This window comes from Acartia tonsa, chromosome 5 (assembly GCF_053477335.1).
Source record: "Acartia tonsa isolate MP-2025a chromosome 5, ASM5347733v1, whole genome shotgun sequence".
NCBI classification, from domain to species: domain Eukaryota; kingdom Metazoa; phylum Arthropoda; class Copepoda; order Calanoida; family Acartiidae; genus Acartia; species Acartia tonsa.
The window spans coordinates 18,477,823-18,497,431 of NC_137264.1; the positions used below are offsets into that span (position 1 = coordinate 18,477,823).

Genomic DNA, 19,609 nt, shown 5'->3' on the forward strand with positions numbered 1-19,609 from the left:
TTTAAAATTTCAACTGGAACAAAAACGGTTGGACTCACAAAAAAATTTACTTCACATGAAATGTAGCCAATTTAATTTGCAAATGAAAAGTATTTTAGATCTATCTTGATTGGATGACTCCTTCCCCTCAAAAATGGTCGTTAAAACCTCGTGAATGGCAAAATCGCCAAAAATTGCGATTTCGGCGACGAATAACGGCCAAACGGTCCGCCAGAGGTGAATGATACATAAGTAAAGAAATGTCCGCCTCAAAAAGTTGAACATTAATGAAGAAGTGTCCTAAGTCGCTAAATCGGCTCTGTCATTTTCCTAAAGGGGCAAAAAACCAAGATTTTTTGAAAAATCGTCAAAAATCGTGCCTTTGGCGGCGCGTATCGGCCAAACGGTTCACCCGTGGCGGATAATGCGTATTTAAAAAAAGTCTGCCCCAAAAAGTTGTACAAACTTGCTTTTGTGTGTCAATCCCAAAAAACAACTCCCTGCATGAGTTTTGGCCAAAAAAACGAAAATCGCTACTTTTTACGGTTGATAACTATCAAATCCGGCTTTTAGTCGGCCACCTGTTAAAAGCTTTCTGGATATATCCCTGGAACCGCCAGGGTATGTAGAATTTTGGTTCAGAAAAACATTTAGACCTTCTCATTGCAATTTTATTGGATATGGCGTGTCTTAAAGACCATAGTCAACCTAAATTCTAATGTATGTAATAAATGTATAAATCCGTCAAATTTTTAAGATTTACCAACATTTTTCAAATTGACACAAGATTGTCAATTTTCAACCTTTTTTCACATTTTAAGTTGCTAAAATTATCTTCATTACCTAAGGTTTTTGGTTTTTGAAAAATTATTAATGAAAAATGTAATTTAAAGCATTTTTTTTTAATTTTAGGTGAAATTTTGATTTTTAAAATTTTTTTTTTGGACCGGAAATGGCCGGAAACCGGTCAAAAGACCGGATTTTAACCATTTTTTCAACTCTAGGGGTCATATCCAGTGTTGAGGAATTCAGATCAGACCTTAAAGCAAAAATCATCATTGGGGCGTACCCAGGAGGAGGCTTGATTTACAGATACCCCCTAAAAACCGGAAAAAAACGGTTTTTTAAAAAATCCCGGCCGGTTTTGGCCGGATCCGGCTCAAATTTAGCATGGAGTCATCCTTTGGTATTCCCCACAGTTGATACTTGATCTGGCAAGATCCCAGAAAAGTGTGGTATATCTACCCCCCCCCCCCAAAAAAAAAACTCAACCCCTTGCACTTAGTTAAATATAATTCCCTATGATTAATTGTTAGCTTTGTTATTACGGATGTTGTCTTCCTTGTTTGTTCTCCATACCCATTCTTCCTTTGCACAAGCAAATCCATTTTATTTGTTTCTATGTGGCATATCTGTATGAACCAATCTAAAATGTGTCTGGCAATTGTATGTAGACCAAGGACGCAGGGATCTAAGGGGATAAGACAATGGCCCATAAATTTATGTACAATTACATCCACAATGATGATACACAAAATTACATCTTGTGTAGATTAAAGTTAGTTGTTGTAACTTTTGGTCACTCAACTTAATGAACCAACCAATCAAAATTCATAAAAAGTCCCCAAAGTTGTTAAGCTAACGAAAAAGAAAGCGTTATTAGTTATTACAAAACTTTGGGGACTAGTGAAATAGACAGCCCATTATCCCCTCCCTTCCTGCCAAGGACGTTTTATCTTTAAAATTACAAGTATTTGTTAATGTTTCTTATTTAATATTTTATTTAAACATCATGTTGCTAAAGATTATATAAAGACAAATCAATTTGAGTTTTATTAAGCCATTCTATTATTTTTAATGACATTACGTGCTTCATGGTTGATTTAAGTTTTACTTATATAATAAAAGTATTTTTGTTCATTTATGTATACAGAAGCCCACTTAGTTTATTTACCATAAAAATGCTAGAAAGCACTTGCCCTTGTTCCTTCAAAGTGTTCTATTAGGTTGTCCCTTTGAGTTTAGAAAAGTTTTCTATTTAATGCACACTATTCGTTTATGTGGCTAGCCAACAAACTTTTATATTTCTAGAAATTGTTATTAGAAAAAGACGGGTGGGTTTATTGTACATACAATTAAGCAATTAAAAAAAGACTTTTTGTCCTAATTTGTTTTTTGATTAAACAGCCAAAATTAATATTAGTACCTATTAATAATCTATTGAAGACTCATAAATTAAATTGAAGTGACATCCTACTAAAATTTTCTCCTTATCATGTGATTACTAAAATGTACAAAATATTTGCTTGGATATGTAAACTTAGTAGGGATATGGGTCATAAGATAAAGAGAATGCGAGCCCCAGGTATATATACAATATCATCCAGGGACCAAGACAAACATATTCAATAGGTAACAAAAAAGTTATTTGTCAACATAAATTTGTAAAATAAACAGGCATCTGAAGGAATAAGACATTTTACAATAAAAAGTAGTCACATTTTTTATCCATATGGCATAATATAAAATGCTTAAAAGATTTTGGATACTTTGAAAGCTTTCCTAAAAAAAAACAACCCAAAAATCCTAATTGATGTTAAGTATGATTTTATAATAATTTCAAGTCTTTGCCTTCAAGATTTTTATTTATGTGTGGATATTATTCATGTCCCTGTCCGAGTATAAGGAATATAAATACCTTTTATTTGTATAATTTTGCAAAGCTAAGCGATATTTTCCCCATCCTCATATAGGATAAACACTTACACAATTTACCAAACCATATGTTCTAATGAAAAACTTTGGGATTAGTCCCCTTCGTGTCAACGCCCCTTAAAGGGCGATTTGTAATATTTTTAAAATTGCTTTTTATTGGTTATTTTAGGTAGGTTAGGTTATATTGGGTTAGGTGATTGCCAAACAGGGATAGGCAATTGGCCCAGCAAGGTTAGAGCCCCCCCGCAGAGGCAAGAAATATGAGAAAAGCTTCTGATAAAAAAACGAAGAATCGCCCCTTGAGGAGCGTTGCCACGAAAGGCATGTTTGAATCGTCTTATCAAATTTAAATCTTGCCTGAAGTTTCCTTTAACAATAATTTTTATTAGGGTCTGTCCGTCAGAAGTATCATATGGTAATTTTCTGTTATCTTTTTAATACTATAATGATGATGAATAAACACAATTACTCCAGATTTAAATAATTGGTTGAAACATTTTGACACAACTAGTATGGAACTTTAAAACATAAAAATTTCATTCGAATACCCAAAGTTTTTAAGCCACGAATAAGTCACGTGTTTATAAATCTTTGGGTGCCAATGTAATTTACAGTCCTATGTCCCCTCCCTCCCTGAATTTAAGTTATAACCAGAAATATCCTTAAGGTTTATTTTAAGTCAATAATTTTTATATATGAGTAAAGTTTAATTGTTAATCTTAAATATATATGTATATAATATATGTAAGAGATATTATCCTTACTTTATAGCCAGGATTATAGCCTATCCACCTCTCTTTTATTTATTTCAGTAGTTTTATAACAAAAGGAAAAGTGTGTAAAGCTAAATCTTTTTAAAAAAAGAATTGTAAAAAACAACCGTATCAGGTAAAGAATACCTAAATAATTAGGAATCTTAATAAGCTTATGTGTCATACAACTGATGAAATCATATGTTCATTAATACTTTTAATATAGTATAGATTGACAAATATAGTAAAGGCAAGCCAACTGTGCATCACAATATGTTTGCGTAATAAAAAAACAGATTTACATACGAATCTTAATTAAAATTTCCGACGTCTATCTTATTGTTGCAGCTATTAAAGTCCCCTTTAATAATATAATAATATCTCCGTAAGCTCAAAAGACAAAAGTTTATTAAACCAAAGTGAGTCATAGAAAGAAAAAAAGCATAAGCTATGTAAATCTTCACAAAAGAGTATTCTATGCCTAAAAACAGCCTAGAAAATGTCACGAAAGAATCACTATATCAAATGAATGAATTATGTTTTCAATTTATATCAACTTTTAGAAAATCTATGTATTTTGATCGATATCTGCAATGGAAAAGTTTGGAGCGACAACCAGTAACATACAAAACCTTCAGAATGTACAGAGTTTTAGGTAAATATTTTATAATTGATTGTCAGAACTTTGTCTATTAGTTCTTTATGAAAAGTAGGTAGATCCAAAGCATTCAGATTTTTGGTAATTATTATCCCTTGATTGAATGACATTTGTATTATTTTGCTTTTAATGATTAGTTTTTAAACCTTTAGAATTCAGGTAAATTTAGTTTTAGATAAATATTATCATTTGATTACCTAACTTTTATCAAAAAGCTATACCCAGAGACAAAGGAATTATATCTTGACAAACAATTCTAAAGGAAAATTTCCCCACAACCCCCTTCCCCTTTTCCTCCCCTTCTTACCCACCCCTCTTCACTTACATGAGAAAACAGAATATACTTCCACATACTTTAAAAGGTTTCGTGATTTTTTTTTTTAGAATTGATTGTTACAATAGCTACCCCTGGCTATACCCTTCATACATTCCAGTCCACCCAATTGATTATTAGGGTGATATTTGATTTTTTAAAAGCATAATGCTATAATTTCACATACTACCCTTTCTAGCTAATACTACAGGGATGAAATAATCAACACTAATCCTATTAATTTTGATAATGATATTATCTCAAAAATAAGCACAAAAGATGCATTTCATCTCATTCATCATCAAAAAGATATGGATAAGTTTGATAAAAAAAAACATCTTTAAAGTAGGACATTTAATAAAGGAATGGGGACTAAATTCTATTTTCAGCTTTTTAGCATAATTGTATTTTGAATTGAAAACTATGAAAGGGTTGTTAATCTCTGGTCTGTCCAACAATTTTAATATTGAGAACACTGATTCCCCTCTCTGATTAAGAGAGAAAATAATGTTCAAACTTTTAATCAATTTCCTAACCTACCAAGTTTTCTCATCGAAAAAAAACAAGATTTTAATATATTTCATAAAAATGTTAAAACAAGAACAAATATGTTTATAAAAAAAATCAACAGACACATTCAAAGGATGGTACAAGGTAATAATGAAATTAATCTTATGCCTAACCTCTGGTAAAATATTTTCTCATGTATAACTAAAACTCAAGGAAGGAGGGGACACTGGCCGGTAAAATAGACTTTTACTTAGAAAGACATAAATACTATTTTTTTTTATAATTTCTTACTTTGATTTATCGCATGTTATCTCTCTTTTTATGGCAACTTAATAAATGCTCTAAAACTCACTGTGTCCGACTGTCCGATATAATTTTTTTGTATCTCGCCACTTAATGATGTTGTCGTCCTTGTTTTTTTCATTTTGATACCTACATAAATCAAATAAATATTGATTTCAGGTAAAGGTGGTTTTGGAGAGGTATGTGCTTGCCAAACACGTTCAACTGGCAAAATGTACGCCTGCAAAAAGCTGGAGAAAAAGAGGTAATTTATTATGATTTATTGCCACAATATATGATTTTTCTTTAGTTAATAAAGTAGTATATTTTCATATAACAAGGATATTAATTGTCATTAGTAGTGCAGCTAACACAAATCAATAACATTTTGAAGAGTTTGGCGATGAGTGAAACTAAAAATGAAAAAGGTTAATTTTGGTCATTACCTGTATACTGTATATTAATATATATGAACCTGATTGAAGTGTTCTGAGAGTTTAAATACGAACATTTATTACCTACTCAACTTATTTAATTTCATAATCTCTAATATTATGTAAATGAGATAGTTAAGAAGATAGAAGATTAAATAAATCTTCTAATCATTCTAAAATATTAACTATTAAATATTAAATATTAACTACAGGGTTTAGCAGTTGATGATTTGGAAGAAAAAATGGTTAATGCAATATAAAAGTCCATGGGAGGGGGAGGAGGAGAAAAAGACCGGTGTTCCCCCCCCCCCCCCCCACCTTTGAAACTTCTTATTTTACCCTCTTCAAAATAAAAAGCTTGGACGTCCCTGTGTTGTAAGATCTATTGGAAATGCTTTGTATTATTGACTGCGCTTGTTTTCGGATTTTACAGAATAGGGCATATGGCTAAATTTTAATTAAAAAAACTGCGGCTGACAGACCATGACTAAATATAATGAGGAAAATAAAAAATCTCATTTTGAAATGTAAAAGATTTACCTATCCAATTTATATAAATTTGAATTTTTTATATTAATATGTTATTGTCAATAATTAAAAGAGTAGTTACTTTATGATTAGTGTATGTCTGTCGGTGTAAGCGAACATCCGGATGTGAAAGTATTTTAGATGTCCTGTAATATAAAATCTCTTAAATCCTCCCATTAACCACTACCAACACTTTTTTAAGTTCAGTAAAAAGGATTGAAAACTAACTTTTTGTTTCTTATGCCTCATAACCCCAAATTAATTTTCTATTTAATTCACGCTTTAGTTTTAATATGTGCCTATTATCTTGAGATTCATGGATAAAGTCACAGACTTCAATTTATTTCCCCCAATAAGTCTAATGTGTAAAATTCTGCCTTTTGTACTGATATATCTTGTGAGGGTAGTCAATTAAACCAATACCCCCCCCCCCTGGCATACCTCTCTATAATTTCATTTTTTCCAGGATAAAGAAGCGGCGAGGTGAGTGTATGGTGAATACTGAAAAGAACATCCTACAGAAGGTCAATTCAAGATTTGTGGTCAACCTGGCCTACGCTTTCGAAATGAAGGACGCTCTATGTCTCGGTGAGTAGAGCCTGCCTTCATTTTAATTTATCTAGTCTCTCCGTCTCTATTGTTTATTTCTAACCAGGAGGTAAATGGGCTGATTATTACACTAGTCCCTAAAGTTTTATAATAACGTTGTCTTATTCGTTGGTTTGACAACTTTGGGGAATTTTTTTTTATTGATTCAATTTTGATTGGTTGGTTAATTAAGTTGGGTGTCTCCAAACGTTTCAACTACTACTAATTGTAATCTACAGAAGGGGTAAATTTGTGTATTATCATGGAGTATTTACATAAATTATCGTGGGGGGGGGGGGGGCGGAAATGACACTTTCTGAAACCAAAACTAAAAGTCAAAGGAACTCTAAGTGGAAGGCTGCTAATGCAGGAGAGGAGAAGCGTGGTTTTACTAGAAGTATGATGCCGTTCAATTTATATATTTGCACTTATCTCATATTTGAAATATTACAAGTGTGTCCAGTGAAAATAAAAAGGAAATTTTTTATAAAATTGAAAGTTTATCTCAGATGATTGAAAATTGTCTAATTTGGCGGTTCCGCCGCCGTTTCTTACAGTTTCATATTGTACTTCTTCAAAGCAACTGCCATGTCAAATCTCAGAGCTATGACTCATTTAGTTGAGTTCCTTTGACTTTTAGCTTTGGTTTCAAAAAGTGTCACTTCCGCCCCCTCCCTTTAAACTTTCAATTTAATAATTTTCATTCTGTTATCCCACAAACAGATCTATAGTATAGATGTATATACAGATAAATACCTCCCTTCTTTTTTCATTGATCTTTTTCATCTGCTTCCAAATTATTTTATGATACTTGTCTGTGATAATATAAGCGACATTATTGGTCGATTTTCAATGACCCAATTGAGAGTTGACACAATGACACTACGATGGGGAGATACAGTTATTTAACCCTTTCTTCCTCTAGTGTTTTACTCTAATATCCCACAACACTTAGTAGAATTGAAATTTTCTGTAAATAAGTTTAACATTTATTTAATATTTATGAAGCTTTTTTGACATTTTGCTCGAACTTTAGTTAAGTTTACTTGTTATTTTCATGTTTAAATGATATTAAATAAAGTTTTTTTTCTAAATGTTACTATAAGCTATATTTTAAAAGGGGACTATGCACAAACGATAGCAATTGATTTTGAGCACCTTCCAGCAGTGAAACTAAGTTAGTATTTTTTAGTCTATATACAAGGTTTATGCTCAATAAAGTTTTATCAACAAAAAAAATTTAGTTTCACAATGGTTTTATATAAACTTTTGAGGTGTTCCTCAATATCATTAAATGTTTTGTAGATTTCAAAAGACAAAATAAATGAACACGGCAAAAGATCATCAAATGCTGTAAATTGCAGAAGTATATGAATTAAATTGTTTACAATAAAAACATTTGATGATATTTCATCAAAAAATGCTCATCATTTCAAAGTTTTTTTCAAAGGTATAAAACCATAGAGAACTTAATTTTTTAGTGGATATAAAATCATTTCGTTGCCGCAAAATATGAGATTAAATTGATGTAAAAGTATTATAAGAAGAAAACGAATTTCTGATCTGTCTAGCAATGAAGCTCTTTTTAATGAAGAAAAGGACCTGTATAATACGGCCTTGAAAACAGCAGGTTACAAGCACAACATACAATACAAACAACAAGCACAACACACAACCAACACAGCGAGAAAAAACCGCAAAAGAAAGGTTAATTGGTTCACCATTCCTTACAACGCTGCAGTTAAAACAAACATAGCCAAAGAGTTTTTAAAACTAGTAGATAAGCACTTTCCTCCAGGCTCAGAACTACACAAGTATTACAATAGAAACACCATCAAGATTTCTTACAGCACAATGCCAAACATGCAGAGTATAATTTCTACTCACAATAAACGCAACCTTGGCGATTCCAAAATACCTACAATTGAAGGATGCAACTGTAGACAACCCCAAACATGCCCATTGGATGGTAAATGCAAAACTTCAAACATGGTCTATAAAGCCACTGTGACACTAGATTCAGACCAGAGCCAACATCAATATATTGGCCTAACCTCTGCAACTTTCAAGCAAAGATATAGTAGGCACAAATCCTCTTTCTCACGAGACACAGCTTGCACAAAGCTATCTGATTTCATCAAAACACAAAGACAGAAAAACACAAACTATAAAATTGAATGGTCAATTGAAAAACTAGCAAACCCTTACAATCAAAATTCCAAAAAATGCAATCTTTGCTTGACAGAAAGCTTCGAAATAATGAAAGCTTTCAAATCTAACATACAAACTTTAAACACCAGAAATGAAACCTTTAGCAAGTGTCCACACAGAGAAAAGTTCCTTCTTTCAAAGTGCATGACGTGAAACATATTCAAAGCAGTATTTTTTTTATATAATATGTATTAATTTGTAAAACTGCAAATGATAAAATATGACCTATATTTTTCTCTTTAAAGATTCTCTTTAAACACCTCCCCCGTTTTATATAAAGATGCTAATTCCCCCCCAACCCCAAGAGGATATAAGCAGTAAAAAACCCCGCAGGGGGTATAATTTTCTAACACTTCTTTCTTATTTAGTCTTTTAAAAGGATTCAAAATGCAAGGACATATATTTTTTTAACTCTTACTTTATACATCTTAATTGGAACTGATGATCTATTTTTATAGAGAAACATATGTATTCCATCAATAAAGAAAGTTAAAAAATTAAACTGTGTTTATACATATAATAAAATGATTAATAAAATATAACATTTTTGTCATTTTTCTTTCTAAAAATAAACATTTACGTAATAAGTATTTGTTTCGTGACCAACCCTTATAACATGTTTGGTAAGGAAAGGTGCATTAAAAGATTAGCCTTACAGGGTGTCCTTTTTATATTTTTAATAGAGAATCTTTCTTTTCATACTTTGGAAAGCAAATTATTTTTATATTTATGATAGATAGGTCCTCTTCTCTGAGCTGGATCTTTAAATGTGTAGGCGTAGCCGTGGCCGTATTCGTAGCCGTCGCCAGTGCTGCCAATAAAACATGGATTTTTAAATGTTTGAAGTTTTACGTATTATTATTATTATTAGTGGCTGTACCTCTGGCCACGGCTACGGCAACGGCTACACATTTAAAGATCCAGCTCTTGATTTTTAATTAAATTTGTCCTAAAAAATGAATTGTGGACATAGTGACATGAGCGTTAAGGTTGAGAAAAAATGAATACTGTATGTCCGTATATTTGTTTTTAATCTTCATATTCTTTGTATTTGTATTTGTATTATTTGTATTTTCCGCTATTAGAATATGTTTTTGTTTAAGTGTTAACAATAATGGAAGGCGGAGATTTGAAGTTTCACATTTACAATATGGGCGGAGAACCTGGCTTTTCTGAAGAACGGTGCAGGTAAAGTGTGCCCTCAATTCTACAAATCATCACATGCACATTAAAAAAAAGCTAATTAATAAGAAATTGGTGTTTTTTTTTATTTGAGAAAGGTAAGTTTATGGACAGTTTGTGCTTTAGTATTGATTAATGATTAGAGTTACTTATATTTTGATGATATGTTGATTTGAAAAATCTTTAAAAGCTACATCATAGATACCCTTTTCTTTTGATATATTTTAATTAATATTTCAGTAATTATTACTTACTATTACTTTCTTATTTATTAATACACTTTTTTATTAAAACACTTTAATTTAGATTTATTTTGCAGGTTTTATGCCTCAGAAATTTTGCTTGGTCTAGAAGATTTACACAAAGAAGGAATTGTTTACAGAGATTGTAAACCAGAGAATATTCTACTAGACAGTAGTGGTCATGTCAGGTATTAATAATATAGTCAGGGAATGTTTACAGAGACTGTAAACCAGAGAATATTCTACTAGACAGTAGTGGTCATGTCAGGTATTAATAATATAGTCAGGGAATTTTTACAGAGATTGTAAACCAGAGAATATTCTACTAGACAGTAGTGGTCATGTCAGGTATTAATAATATAGTCAGGGAATGTTTACAGAGACTGTAAACCAGAGAATATTCTACTAGACAGTAGTGGTCATGTCAGGTATTAATAATTTATATAGTCGGAATGTTTACAGAGATTGTAAACCAGAGAATATTCTACTAGACAGTAATGGTCATGTCAGGTATTAATAATATAGCCAGGGAATGTTTACAGAGACTGTAAACCAGAGAATATTCTACTAGACAGTAGTGGTCATGTCAGGTATTAATAATTTATATAGTCAGGGAATGTTTACAGAGATTGTAAACCAGAGAATATTCTACTAGACAGTAGTGGTCATGTCAGGTATTAATAATAATTTAATCAGGGAATGTTTACAGAGATTGTAAACCAGAGAATATTCTACTAGACAGTAGTGGTCATGTCAGGTATTAATAATATAGTCAGGGAATGTTTACAGAGATTGTAAACCAGAGAATATTCTACTAGACAGTAGTGGTCATGTCAGGTATTAATAATATAATCAGGGAATGTTTACAGAGATTGTAAACCAGAGAATATTCTACTAGACAGTAGTGGTCATGTCAGGTATTAATAATATAGTCAGGGAATGTTTACAGAGACTGTAAACCAGAGAATATTCTACTAGACAGTTGTGGTCATGTCAGGTATTAATAATATAGTCAGGGAATGTTTACAGAGACTGTAAACCAGAGAATATTCTACTAGACAGTAGTGGTTATGTTTTAAAATTAATTCAAACTACAAAATTTTGTACATCTACTTTGATATTGTTCAATTTTAGTTAAGTACAAAATCTTTATTTATTTTAGCAAAAAGTAAACATGGTTAGCAAACATTTTAACATTATTTTCTGCAACTTTATCCTCTAAAAAACTTGTTTTTCTCACATCTTTTTTTCACGCACAAACGTTTAGTTTCAAGCTTCGTCTCCCGACTTGGTTTATTTTTTTCTGCTTCCATTTTTGACCTAACTTTGACCTCTATGGTTTTTAGGCAATGAACGATAAGTCTATGCATCCTCAAAAATGATAAACAAAATTAAGATATGATTTATTAAAAATAACAAAAGTTTTCAAGCCAACGAAGGATGAACTTGTTTTTAATAGACTACAATTTTACAGACATCTTAACCTACCTCCTTGAGTTTTTGCCTACATACTACCTTTTTCTTACATTTTGTTATCCATTTTACAATTTGTGATTATTATAAAAAGCTAGGTATCTACTTTTATTATTTAAAAAGTCATTTATTATCATTTTAAGAAGTCATTATATGTTTTGATTTCATCTTTGTAAGTTATGACTATATTCGATCTTGTTTAAGCTTGGTAACGTGAATACGGATAAGATACATCCATCCATCCATATTTTTTTCATAAAAACCAACATGTTTACATCATTCTAACAAAAACATCAGATAATATCTGAAATTAGGACATAGCTACAGAGAAACATTTAGCTGGAAGGACATAAGCGAAATTTGATTGCAGTATTCTTCTAGGGGCCTCAAATGGTTATGGTTAAAAAAGTGCTATAAAAATAATTTTTTCATTTGTAAATAATAAAAGAGCTTATTTATTTACATAATTATCATAATTAGTATTTTTCTTTACAGAATGGCTGTCTTTGTCCCTGGTTTATATTTACAATTTATTTTTACATCAGTTTATAAAAGGAAATGAAAGAAATATTTTTCTCTAAAGAAATTCATCCTAAACATGTAAAAAGAAGATTTCCCAGTGAATTTTCAATTTTATTTTTCGTAAGAAATTTAAAAACTATTTTGTAGGTACATAGGTTGTGCATTTTTCTGTTCAATTTATCTGCTAGGTATTTCATATTCCAGATAAATTGATTTTTTAATTAAATCATTCAGCTAAAGATTTAGTATCATAAATGAGTTGAATTTTAAAATAAGCAAGGTCAGATAATAATGTCCTTATTTGTCATATGTCTCTATACTAAATATTGTGCGCATGATTTTTATATAACCCGTAAACTAATACAATTGCAATACATTTGGGAAGGTCTGCCTTCCACTTTTTTTCACTTCTTTTGTTAATTGCTGTGCATGCGTTCTACCCTATTTATATATTAAACAATTTCAGGATTTCAGACCTCGGGTTGGCCATAGAGATCCAGGAGGGCGACGCGGTCCGCGGCAGGGTGGGCACCGTGGGATACATGGCCCCGGAGATCATTGACAATGAGAAGTACACCTTCAGCCCTGACTGGTTCAGCCTGGGTTGTCTCATCTACGAGATGATTGAGGGCAGGGCACCATTTAGAGCCAGGTATGGTAGAACAAGGTAGAGTTTAACCATTTTTTGTCAGGGAGGGAGGGGACATTGGGCTGTTTATTACACTGGCCCCCAAAGTCTCATAATAACGTTTTCTTATTCGTTGGCATGACAAACTTTGGGACTTTCAAACGTTTCAACCAATAATAGTATTCTACAAAGGGATTAATTTTTTTATGGCATCATTGGAACGTACATTAGTTTATCGTCAATTGTTTTACCCCTTTAGATCCCTGATGTTTTGAGTAAAATTTGAGGTTATAGGTTATAATAAATGCCATTTTTAAATAAGAGGCTAATTGCTTAATTACATGTGAATTATAAATTCATCTGTTATTTGATTTTCCTAATATTTATATACTTTATAGTTAAATACAAGATTAAATTACTATTGTAAACAACTTATATCTAACAGTTGATTCAAACTTGATGGCTTTAAGTGCACTTACTCTATAATTAGGGTTTGTTATTTATTGTCCCTCGCTCAACCATCCGTCATCGTTTTCAATAATGGCTCTTCGATGGAGGAATTAAAGTTTTTTTTTCTTAGTCATAAATCTTTATATATATTCACTCTGATTTTATAATTGTTAATTTTGTTTCCTAGATAGCTAGGGACGTCCAAGTGTTAGGAGGAGGGGGGGGGGGGGTTGAGAGATTCCCCCCCTGCCCAAATTTAGGGTTACTATTAGCCCTCAATTTTTTTGTGCATAAATTAGGATAGAGTTTAACTTAAAGTCAAGAAAATAAAACATTATGATAACCCGTTTTACCCCATCCCTTATCCTCTACCCCACTTTTGCTTTCATTACAAAATTCTTCCATCCTAACTTAACAACGCTATTCAATAATGTAGCTCACCAAATTTACACATAAGGTGACGTTAACATGGGAAATACATATAATTAATTATGAAAATAATATATCCAAGTGCGTCTGTCGATAAAAAGAGAAAGACGCAATAAATCATTTAGCTCTTTATTTTAATTTTTTAAGTTTAAAAATATTGTACTCGGCTATTCCTTGGCCGATTTAGGCTTTTAATCATATCCTGGCCGAGACAAATTTAGACCGTTGACTAATCAAAAATCGGTTCAGTTAGAGGGATACCCAACGTCTCAATTTATTGCTACCAAAAGTCTTATAACTACGTTGCAATTATATAAAAACCCGTAAATTGAGTTTAATCAAAGGAGTATACTACACATTTCAATCACGCCCCCATCCCATGATACAGCGTGGCATTAATTTGTCATCGACCTAAATTAGATTTAAACCTCTTCTCCAAATGTAAATTACCCCTGTCCAGACCACCCCCCCCCTTCCACCAATAAAAAAGCTTGGACGTCCTTGGTACCAAGTTCATATTTCTGATTTTTTCCTAACCATTACTATTTTGTTTCAGAAAAGAGAAAGTGAAGCGAGAAGAGGTGGACAGACGGGTCAAAGAGGTGGAGGAGACTTACTCAGAAAAGTTTTCAGCCAGTGCCAGGTACTGTTTAGTGAGGACTTTGGTACCCAAAGGTTTATAAATATCATCTTTTATTTGATGGCTAAAAAACTATGGTACTGTTATTTAATGATGAATTTATCAAGGGATAATTTGTATGTACATCAATTTGTCCATTGTATTTTCTCTCAAGGTACCTGAGTTGGAAATTTATTTAACCCTTTCTAAAATTTTATAGCTTAAGATTTCAAACTACAAAAATTCAAGATATTGAGAACTATCAAGACTAATTCAAATTTTATTTATTATTCTAGATTTTTGTGTGAAGGGCTTTTGAAGAAATCTGTGTCAGAAAGGTAATCATGTTTTAACATTACAAGTACCTAAGATTATTAATCCAATTTTGTTAAGACAAAGCTCGCAGGGGGAGAGGGGACATTGGACTGTAAATAACACTGGTACCCAAAGTTTTATTACTGCTTTTTTATTCGTTGACTTAAAAACTTTTGGTACTTTTATTTGATTTTGTTTGGTAGGTTCAAAACAAGTAGTTTCTCCTCTTTCTTTCTCACTTTCTCTCTCTCTCTTTGCTATCATAATATTTCGTATTAAAACTTTATTTTTAACTTTACATGCCAAACTATTAATGAATATAATAGTCCTTGCTTTTGATATTAACATTCTTTGGAAATTATTAAATTTTGTGATCAAAGAAAAAGTTTTTCAAAATTCTTTAATTTTCTTCCTTATTCTTAGGAATTGGAAATTTTAAATTTAATTTATGTACCTAAAGAAGAATTCTTTTTTTTTTATTAAGGAATGATTTTCTCTTCCCCACATATCCTGTTTTGAAAGTGGGTTTTAGATGATATTAAATAGGGTAGTGCGGGGTTAATGCGGTAGGGGGGTCTAATTACGGTCACTCGACCAACTTTTTTAAAACCGTTTTTTAACGGTGTTCTAAACGTTTGCGAGAGATCTTCAGAAAAGCAAAATTGTAGTTTATTGCCTATACTTTCATTTCTTACTTCAGCAAATTTTTGTCAGATCACTCCTTCTATGATTTTTTTGCCCTCAAAAAGTTGCAAAAAAAAAAAATTCAAAATAGGCCATGTTCAATCTAAAATTGTGAAAAAATGGTAAGTCCTATCGACCCCCGGGTTTTTGTAAAATGAAAGATATGGCATTCATTTATCATTTGCAATTGGAGGCGTTGTTCTAACTTGATTTTTTCATAATTTTTTTTTCGTCTCAAAAAAAGGGTCTATTCCGGTCACTTTTTTTACTTTTTTTTATTACTGTATTTATAAATGTATAATACCCTAATGTTTTTTTCAGATGATCTGGAAGCATGAACAACCTAAATGCATGACCTAAGCTTTAATCATTGCCTTGCCTGTTGTTAGATTTACATTATTAGTCATTTTACTGCTTGTAATATGTCATGTTTTGTTGCCTAAGCTTTTCAATTTGTAAAGACATTTAAATTTTTTCAGACACATTTTTATAGTAATGGGAAGAGTATATCACCCAAAGGAACGCCTTAAATATTTGCCTGAAGATGTATCAGCTGCATTGGCTCATGTAAGAAGGGGTATGTCTATTAGAAAGACCGCTAGAAGATTTAAAATTCCATATGAAACCCTTGCATCTTTTTCGTATAAGAGGGTGTTCGCGATTTTTGCGCGGTTTGGATTTTTTATGTCAAATCGGTTAGGATTAAGCTAGAAAGGTGTTTAAGGTGTCTATAGAAAGCTCTTTGCATGTCCTAACAAAAACTCCCCAGGATATGGGTTCTATCTCCAAGATTTAGAGTACATATTCAAGATTTTGCATTTTCAAAATTCCTGTTGCATAAAATGTGTTGAAATATTAGAGTTAGACCCCATATCATTTCGAGTTAATTGTCAGGCATGTAATTTTGCATCTTTAGACACCTTAACCACCCTTGTAGGTCAATCCTAGCCAATTTGAGACAAGAAAAAATGTATTAAAAACTGCTGTCAAAACTGGCAGGATTTTTAAAATTAAATTTTTTTTGGAAAAAATCACTTTTTTCAAGAAATTCCAAGACCTGCGAATCAGAAATTGCCTCTAATTTATGTATAAAGCTTAAAAAAAACCTAATCATAAAATAAAAAGTATGATTTTTTTTTAAAAGTTTGCATGAAAAAAATCGATGTTTTTTTTTGCGATTTTACCGACTTTTTTAAAATGGGCAAAATGTGGTCAAAAAATTTTCTGATCTGCATGCGACTAGTACCGTTAGAAAGCTAATGACCTCAGCTTTCTACTCATAGTTTAAAATGTTAAAAAAATATTTAAGGGGGTGTTCCACCCCCCCAAAGTCAACTGACCGAAATAGCCCCACCGGTGGGGTTATTCCGGTATAGGCCAACCGCCGCCCTTAAAACCGATTTTTGACCGACTTCTAGTTGCGAGATCTTAACGGGACCAAGACAGGCTTCTTCGTTATTGCCATATCTTTCAAAAAGTTTTTGGGAAGTATGTTTTTTTTAAGTTGAAGCAAAAAATTGACCGGAATAACCCCGCACTACCCTACCTTCCCCCGCATTCTTTAAATAAGAATTTATCTTAAATAAGGCTCATTGTGATAATTTGAATTATTACTAATAGTCTTGACAATTAATCCTTATTATATGATATCAGTTATTAGAGGGGAGGATTAGTGAACAGCTACACAGAAATGTATTATAATAACAATTTTTTTTTATGAATAAATAGAGTATTTTTTAAATAGGTGTGTCAAAATTACTTTGGAATACAGGGATTCAATCGTTTGCCCCTAGCTTCTAGAAGCTATGCCCCAAGAGGTTTAATCAACATAATTTTTCGTATATTTAATTTTAAAGAAAAAGTACCTGAACAAAATATTTGGGTTGGGGGAATTTTTTTTGTGTGGGGGGGAGGGGGTTAGTCGACCCCCTATAATTAATTTCAACTTTGAAAAGAAAAAAAAATTCGTGTCCCACCCCTCCCCCCCTAAGAAAATAGCTTAAAACCATTACAGGACCAGTAGGTATATTCCCTAAAGAGTAGAGCCCAATTGGGTCAGTGGTTACTGTGATCTTAAGCTTTAGACAGACAGACAGACGGACGGACAGATAGACAGACAGACATCGTTCTACTTTGTATTATAGATTATTGGTTGAAAAGTTTGAATACTGTTATTTGTACCATATAAACTTAAACCAACCTTGCACCCGAATGGGGCTCAAAATCACTTAAAGTCAAATGTAAAATTACCTAGGTATTTAATAGGTGAAATTGAAATCCTGATATAAATAAATCCTTAACACCTTGAGCAAGTAGAAACTGTAACTAAAAAGAATTCTGAAAAACTAAACAAACACCTGGAAAATTTGATATTTTATTTTAAATATTGTAGAAGTACTAAAATTTTGATAAATTAAAATACGCCTTCTTAAAGTTTAATTACTTTGCAAGAATTTTATTAAGTGATGATACGTAGGAGTACTATTAACACATTTCCTTGGTAAATACAGATTCAAGATGTTTGGTTGTCTAGAATGTGTCATGTATAGGAATGAGTTACAGTTATTGTTAGCGAATAAATGCATGTAAATTTGGAATTAACTAATCATCTTGTCTATTAGATATTTCAACATTAGATATAGGTCCTATATTTTTAAACTGGTAGTCTTTTAGGTCAAATTCGTTCATTTAACATAGCAGGAGTAGGTACAAATTTGACTTTCTTAGTTATGACGCGGTTTGGGCAAAGATTCGACCCCATCACCTACCCATCGACAAGCGGATGCCCAGCGGGTTACGCTACATTCGCGGATGATAACCTGAACACTAACCTAAACCGTGCCAAGGCTTGGCATTTGTTCTACTGTAATTTGATGGGGTCTAAAACCTTTTCGTTTTTCAGACTTGGGTGTAAAGGTGGGCGGTACGGAGCTCGTGAGGTCAAGGCACAACCCTGGTTCCAAACAGTCAACTGGCGACGGCGGGAGGCGGGCATGGAACAGCCGCCGTTTATACCTGATCAACACGCCGTTTATGCCAAGGTAGGTTGCATTCTTTTAATTGACAGTTGTCTGCCAGTTGTCTGTCTATACAATACATATGTACAACAAAAAGGATGGAATGTAAAGAATATTTATCTACAACTAGAATATTATATCCAGCCCTTGTCGTTACTAAGGGATGTTTGAGTTTATAAATAACTTTTTTTTAATAATTCACGCTGCTCAGTTCATAATTCAAAAGTTATTAAAAAATTATTTTTTTTAAAGGATGTTTTGGACATTGAACAATTTTCCACGGTGCGCGGAGTGAATATAGAGAAGGATGACCATGACTTTTACCAGAAGTTTTCTATTGGAGCTGTGTCTATCCCATGGCAACAAGAAATACTGGATACTGGCGTTTTTAAGGTAAAGCGTTTAAAAAACCAAATACGTTAAATAAATGGAGATTTTAATGAACAATGGTATTTAAACACAATGTAGAAATTATTAAAGTGAAGTGTTAGTCTAAATAAATTAGAAAAATAATGTTAAAGAAAGTTCGAATTAGGTATTGATTGACTTATGCAATACTTTATATTGGCGTTATTTACGCAGCTCGAAGTTATAATTAATAATGCCACTTTATTCTGTTTATAAAATCTTTTAGGCATTTTTCATTTAGGTGTAATATGATCACACCTCTATTTAAATTTGTTACCAGGTAGTTGTAATAACATAAGTAGTGAAATATTAAGAGATGTAAAAATAAAAGATATACAAATCTGTCAAATTTCAGTATTTTTGTACTAATTTTGTATGCTGTTATTTCAATATAAACAATTTACTTTTTTCTAGGAGTTGAATGTTTTCGGGCCGAACAACACCCCAAGTCCGGACCTGCGACGGGACCTAATTCCGGAGCCGGAACAAAGCTCCGGGTGTCTTCAGTTTTTCCGGCGGAAGCGTCGCACAAACACTCTCTCAGGCCAGGGAATAATTAAGGAATAATTTATTTGCTTGGACGAATTTTCAGTTGCACATATGCTATAATTTCTAGTTTTTTTAATCTTTGCAAAATGAATTAGTTAAAATTTAATAATTTTTAGTAGCG

General features: G+C 32.1%; 1 protein-coding gene across 7 annotated transcripts in view; it reads left to right on the forward strand.

The window, feature by feature from the left end:
- Positions 1–19,609, forward strand: part of Gprk2 (G protein-coupled receptor kinase 2) — a 51,343-nt gene that overhangs the window by 26,031 nt on the left and 5,703 nt on the right. For 3 of the 7 annotated variants that reach the window (XM_080160615.1, XM_080160616.1, XM_080160617.1), the window contains exons 9-19: positions 4,008–4,101; positions 5,390–5,474; positions 6,638–6,759; positions 10,074–10,158; positions 10,472–10,582; positions 12,856–13,056; positions 14,453–14,539; positions 14,812–14,853; positions 18,417–18,555; positions 18,784–18,924; positions 19,354–19,498. In XM_080160615.1, the coding sequence (XP_080016741.1) occupies positions 4,008–4,101; positions 5,390–5,474; positions 6,638–6,759; positions 10,074–10,158; positions 10,472–10,582; positions 12,856–13,056; positions 14,453–14,539; positions 14,812–14,853; positions 18,417–18,555; positions 18,784–18,924; positions 19,354–19,498 (1,252 nt within the window). The remainder of the gene's footprint in view (positions 1–4,007; positions 4,102–5,389; positions 5,475–6,637; positions 6,760–10,073; positions 10,159–10,471; positions 10,583–12,855; positions 13,057–14,452; positions 14,540–14,811; positions 14,854–18,416; positions 18,556–18,783; positions 18,925–19,353; positions 19,499–19,609) is intronic. The other 4 variants (XM_080160618.1, XM_080160620.1, XM_080160619.1 and 1 more) reach the window with 4 other exon arrangements.